The sequence below is a fragment of the Notolepis coatsorum genome (assembly GCF_963971535.1).
Source record: "Notolepis coatsorum genome assembly, chromosome: 14".
In the NCBI taxonomy this organism is placed as follows: Eukaryota; Metazoa; Chordata; class Actinopteri; order Aulopiformes; family Paralepididae; genus Notolepis; species Notolepis coatsorum.
In genome coordinates, this window is record NC_140178.1 from 3629847 (window position 1) to 3636182 (window position 6336).

The 6336-nt window shown below is 41.7% G+C and overlaps 1 protein-coding gene across 1 annotated transcript in view; it reads right to left on the reverse strand.

Moving 5' to 3' along the window:
- Nucleotides 1–4149, reverse strand: part of LOC311239875 (UNC93-like protein MFSD11) — a gene marked incomplete at its 3' end in the record, with an annotated part of 48646 nt that extends 44497 nt beyond the window's left edge. The window contains exons 1-2 of the mRNA XM_084328319.1: nucleotides 3776–4149; nucleotides 3190–3245 (exon numbers count right to left, since the gene is read on the reverse strand). Of these exons, the coding sequence (XP_084184445.1) occupies nucleotides 3190–3245; nucleotides 3776–3865 (146 nt within the window). The 5' untranslated portion in view covers nucleotides 3866–4149. The remainder of the gene's footprint in view (nucleotides 1–3189; nucleotides 3246–3775) is intronic.
- Nucleotides 4150–6336: the final 2187 nt, after the last annotated feature.

Below are 6336 nucleotides of genomic sequence, written 5' to 3' on the forward strand. Positions count from 1 at the left end.
GGAAGCCGACCGTGCTCAGATCCTCTTGAAAAGAGGGGGGATCCGGGATAATTAAACTATAAAAGAAATCCACGATGACTAATAGAACAAAAGTATTTGTCGCCTTTTGTTCTATAGTCATCGTGTATTTCTTTTATAGTTTAATTATACAAAAGTAATAAGAATAAACATATACTCTCGAGACAATGAGTCCTTTAGACGCCGTGCCACACAGACTGGTGGGTCCAGTTAGCTGGCCCTCTTTAGACGCCGTGCCACACAGACTGGTGGGTCCAGTTAGCTGGCCCTCTTTAGACGCCGTGCCACACAGACTGGTGGGTCCAGTTAGCTGGCCCTCCCTCACAGAGAGAGAGATAACTCTCAAGGTCGGCCTGCAAATGGAATGCCGGTTACCATGGAACCTGACAGCTTACTGTAAAACAGTAGATATGTACATGGTAGATGCTGTTTTATTGTTATTTTACGATAGATAGATAGATAGATAGATAGATAGATAGATAGATAGATAGATAGATAGATAGATAGATAGATAGATAGATAGATAGATAGATAGATAGATAGATAGATAGATAGATAGATAGATAGATAGATAGATAGATAGATAGATAGTCCTAACTCAGATACAGGTCTGATCTTTTTCTGAACAGTCATCAGAATTCATGTGACTTTTACTCTCTCTGACTTTCTCTCTCTTTCACCTCCTCGCCCCTGTCATCATCTACTCACTAATGATCTGGCCTACGCTGCAACTCGTACATTAAACCATAAACTGTGACTTCAGTTAAACGTGTTTAAATACATCTTCATTATTGTTCATGAGGGTCAGTTCAGGACCAGTAACCGGTTCACACTGGAATCTGATATTGGGCCACATTTTTTTTTTTATTATGTGAACAGCCAAACTAAATAATCTGATCTGAGCAATAAATCAGAATTGAGCTCTTAGGCCCAACCCCATCCAATGTACAGTCACAAAAGGGGCTACCCTTTCGACAAGCTGGATGTAGCCAATTACTTAAACACTTTCTTCACAAACATAGCCACAACACTGGTAAACAAACTACCCTCCCACTCAGGGCAGTATGGGGTAGAACACATAGTAGCATACTACAAGAACCTAGGCGTCCACAAAGACGACTTCAAACTGGAAATGGTAACAACCGATGAGGTACTCAAAAAACTGAGCGCCCTCCAACCCAACAAGGCCACTGGCCATGACAACATCCCCTCCAAATTCCTCAGAGACTCAGCAGCCGCCATCACCCCAGTCATCACACACATAATAAACCTCTCCATAAAACAGGGACACGTCCCCAAGGACTTCAAAATTGCGAGAGTAACACCCCTGCACAAAAAGGGCAGCAAATTAGACTCAGGCAACTACCGCCCTGTTTCTATCCTTACATCCATCTCGAAAGTCATGGAAAAAATAGTATACGAACAGATCGAAAAGTATCTCGCGAAAAAAAATCTAATCTACGAATGCCAATCTGGCTTCAGAACATCACTCCACTGACACATGCCTTCTCTATTTGAACGACCACATCAAACAAGAGGTGGACGCGGGCAAATACTGCGGCATGGTCATGCTGGATCTACAAAAGGCCTTCGACACACCATTCTGATTGACAAGCTAAAAGCAATTGGTTTTGATAGTCTATCAGTGAGCTGGATACAATCCTACCTGGAGGGGAGAGAACAGATGGTGGAGGTAAACGGTACCCTATCCCCCCCCTCACAGTGAGCTGTGGTGTTCCACAAGGAAGCATACTAGGACAGCTACTATTCCTAATTTATGCAAATGACATGTCGTCAGCTTGTGACTGCAACTTGTTCCTGTTTGCGGACGACTCAGCCCTGCTGGTCTCTGACAAGAACAAGTTACAGGTTGAAAAAGCCCTCAGCTCAGAACTAGGCAAAATCTGCATATGGCTCGCCGACAACAAACTATCATTACTCATGGGCAAAACAGAGTCCATTCTCTTCGGTTCAAATAACAAACTCAGCAAGACCGACGGCTTCTCGGTTACAGTGGGTGACAATATTGTCACAAGGAAAGAAGATATTACCTACCTGGGTTCCATCCTAGAGGCTAATCTTTCCTGTGACAAAATGGCATCCAAGGTAATAAAAAAAGTCAACCAACAAACTCGATTCTTGTACCGGATCTCCTCTCTGGTAAACAAGAATACCCTGAAGACTCTGGCAGGAGCACTCATTCAAGGGTACTACGACTATGCGTGCACCTCATGGTACCAAAGCACCTCAAAGGCGCTAAAAACAAAATTACAAACATCTCAAAACAAACTGGTCAGACTACTGCTTGACCTTACTCCTAGAACCCACTTTGACAACCTAGGATGGCTTAGAGTAGACGACAGAGTACAGCAACTTGCAATGGGCCTGGTCTACAAGATACACTACACGACCAAGGTACCCATGTACATGTCGAAATACTTCCCAAAGGTCAGTGAATACCACGATCACAACACCAGAGGGAGCTCCACAAATCATGTTAAACCCAGATTCGGCTCAAACAAGGGACTAAGCACGTTTCGCAATTATGCCACATCAATGTGGAACGCCCTACCCAAAGCTGTAAAGGAATGTGAATCACTACCCACTTTCAAAAGCACTCTCAAAGAACACCTACGGGAGACTGCAATTCGAAACTGGCCCCTACAAATGTCCTAACCCAGTTGTACAGTAAATGACCAAGTATGGCTTTGTCATTGTACAGTGTACAGTATCCCCCCCTACCCCCCCCCCCCCCCCCCCCCCCCCCCACCTCCAATGTACAGCCCCCACCCACCCACCCAACCAAACCCCACCCACCCAACCTCCCCCAATGTACAGTTTCTACGTCAAATGTATATACACTCTTTTTCTGGACACTTTTTGTATCACAAACAGTACTGTATTTGCAAATCTGGTATGTCATAAATGTATAGATGTAGCAGTACTGTCTATCTGTATGTCATATTATGTCCTGATGAATTGAAAATGGGGGACCCTGATGTAAACAAGACGGAAGTCTTTCTCTGGTCTGCATCCCCTTAACAATTGTGTGTATGGAGCTGTACTGTACTGTACCCATTCTGCAATCTGTTAATAAACTTTTCAATCAATCAATCAATCAATCAATCAAACCCAAGGACCCCCCCCTCGCCATTCTGAATCTCAACTCGCCTGTGGTAGCCGCTTCCAGTGAACGTGTCGTTCTGTAGGCTTTTAATCACGGTTTGCTGTGTGAAGACAGAAATAAAAGTGTTAATACATATCGCTTCGGTCGGTGAGAACCTCAACCTACCTAGTACCTACAGGGGGGATAAGTGGTTGTCATCGGTGAAGTAATTCGTCTGGCACGAGTTTTATTGACCAATTATGAAAATTGCAAACACGAGATGCGCCTGACTAAGGTTTTACAGACACACAATAAACCCCCTTCAGCCCAGAGAGTCTGTCTGCAGAAAACATAACTTCAAACTTCAGAGTATATAGGCCTGCGTTGTCTAGTTTACACACCTGTAGGCTAAACATATCACCATCTTTTTGCATTTTTAAAAGCTTGCATTTGTACTTTATTGTTTGCATTCACTTTGTGTACTTTAGTTTGTATATTTTGTATAGTGTTTGGCCTTTATTCATTTGACTTTTTTTTACTGTATATGAAGCACAATCTCAGGGGGGCTCATACAGAACCAAGCATTTCACTGTAATGTACATGTATCATGTACCTTATTATTATTGAATAAGAAGTTTTGTTCAGACTTACTTCAATGTTCCCGCAGGTGGTGAAAGCAGTGAAAACTAACAAGAATCCAACACCCAGGACCACCACGTTGAACGTCCTCATGTCTGCCATGGTCGGTCGCTAGATGACTTATTATTATTATTATGAATATGAAACTATTTCGACCCACAACAACAACATACAACAACAACACCAGGAGGAACGTGGAGCGCGCATTACGCGGCAGATCTTGGCGCTGGAGACACTTCTTCCACGCGTGGGATCTTGCGCTGCAGCAAGAACATTGTGGATTAAATTATTGATTAAAAATCAGCTACTGAACAGCTACTGAAAAAGTATGAGAGAAAGTACAGGATTCGGAGCATCGCTTCCGATGCGCGGGCTGTTATTACGCAGCTACGCCTCCTCCCTCTTGGCTGTACAGTACACTGTGGAGAAGCATGACAGCTTGTGACTCTAATTATTAGTTCAAGCAAAGATTTCCAATGTTACTAAAGATGTGAAACTCTGCGCGTCGAGTTTCAAGTTTTTTTTTTTATTATTATTAGTTGTTATACAAAAATACAGAACACTTTTATTATATGAAATGCTTTTTTCCGTTAGCTGCTCCTGAGAGTGTGTGCTATAGATAAAAATAAAAATAGATAAGTATAAAATAGAAAGTCAAAAGTACGTAAACAAGTGTAACCAAAAGTGTTCAATATACATATATACAATAGAGAGTAGGAAAAAAAATTGTAACCAAGTTACAATACAATATACAATGCAGAAATGGGATGAGGTACAACTTAGGTGCAATGAGGTATGAGTTGTAGTGCAAATCTCTTTAGCAATAAATATAAAGTGTGTTAAAGTGTCTAAAGTTGGTAAAGTGGGTGCTACAATGAGTTTGTTTAAAGTGTGTGTGTGTGTGTGTGTGTGTGTGTGTGTGTGTGTGTGTGTGTGTGGGTGTGTGTGTGTGTGTGTGTGTGTGTGTGTGTGTGTGTGTGTGTGTGTGTGTGTGTGTGTGTGTGTGTGTGTGTGTGTGTGTGTGTGTGTGTGTGTGTGTGTGTGTGTGTGTGGATGTGTGTGGATGTGTGTGCTGTGAGTGTAGTTGATGGTTTGTTACATAGTGTTATTGTCGTTGAGCATCCTGATGGCCTGGGGATAGAAGCTCCTTCTGAGTCTCTCTGTGCCGGCCATGAGACTCCAGTAGCGCTTGCCTGACCGCAGCAGTTCAAAGAGGCAGTTGTTTGGGTGGTCAAAGAGGTGGTAGTCTGGTATCTCCAGAGTTTTAACTTTAGCGGACCTCAGTTCCCTCTGGGGGGGGGCTCTAAATACTCACCGATTAGATTAGATTTGAATGTATTGTCATCATGCAGCACAAGTACTGTACAACGAAAATAAGTTTGGCATCCAACCAGAGTGACAAATGTAACAGTAAAATACAATAGCAGTATACAATGTACAGGAGATTAAACTGGGTATAACATATATATAAATGAGTACTACTGAGTAATAGTGCTAATCAGATGTATGTACAGAGTTGTATAACGTTAATATAGAGAGATGAAAACAATACGTTATTTATATTGATGTGATGTCGATTGATATGAATAGCGCGTTACGTTAATATAGAGAGATGAAAACAATACGTTATTTATATTGATGTGATGTCGATTGATATGAATAGCGCGTTACGTTAATATAGAGAGATGAAAACAATACGTTATGACGTGATGACGATTGATATGGTAGCAGTATAGTGATGCACGGCGGTAGTAGTATAGCAGTGCACGGTGGTAGTAGTTAGTGCATTGATGTGCTAGTTAGTTAGTATATTGATGCACGGCGGTAGCGAGTTAGTTGATAGTTAGTAGTATATTGATGCAGGTAGGTAGCTGATGTGATGGACTTGTGGAACTGAGAGAAGTTCTGAAAGTTAGGAGCGAGCGTTAGGAGTAACGCGATTGGGCGTTGAGAGAAGCGTCAGTGGCCAATCAGGCCGCGTAAACCGAACGCGGAAGGACAACTGCCTTGGGGAAAGTATTCACGCCGATGGCGTGGGTCCATTTACTTTGGGGATCATCAATTTTTTTCTTTTTCTTTTTGCGTGTGTAATTTAAAAGGTTATTTATTGACTCATCTGTGATGGGTAAAGAATATATTTTGTTGAATGAGCTTGTTTTTAATCCATCCAGTTACTTGGCAGTCAGTGATTCAATTACCTCGAGATGTTTCAAAATCTTTTCTTTTTTTACATTGAAAATGTGCTCTTTTATGATTCAGTGCAATTCCAGTGCTGATGCTTCCGCGTGGACATAGTAAGATGAATGATATGGAGAATTTTTAAAGACAAAGTCAGCTATGCTGTTATTTTTCCCCCTGAATTGTACTCATTACAGGCAGGAAAGTTTGATGTGTCTCCGTTTCTTTTTTAAACGATTGTTACATTATTATGGATATTCCAATAATTTTTTGTCTGTGAATCAGAATATTCTTAATTACTGTAACCCCCTCACCCCCAGTATTTATGGTACCTAACTGAATACTGTGTCATCTCTATCTATAGTGCATCCATGCTTTGGTCACCTCACTATATG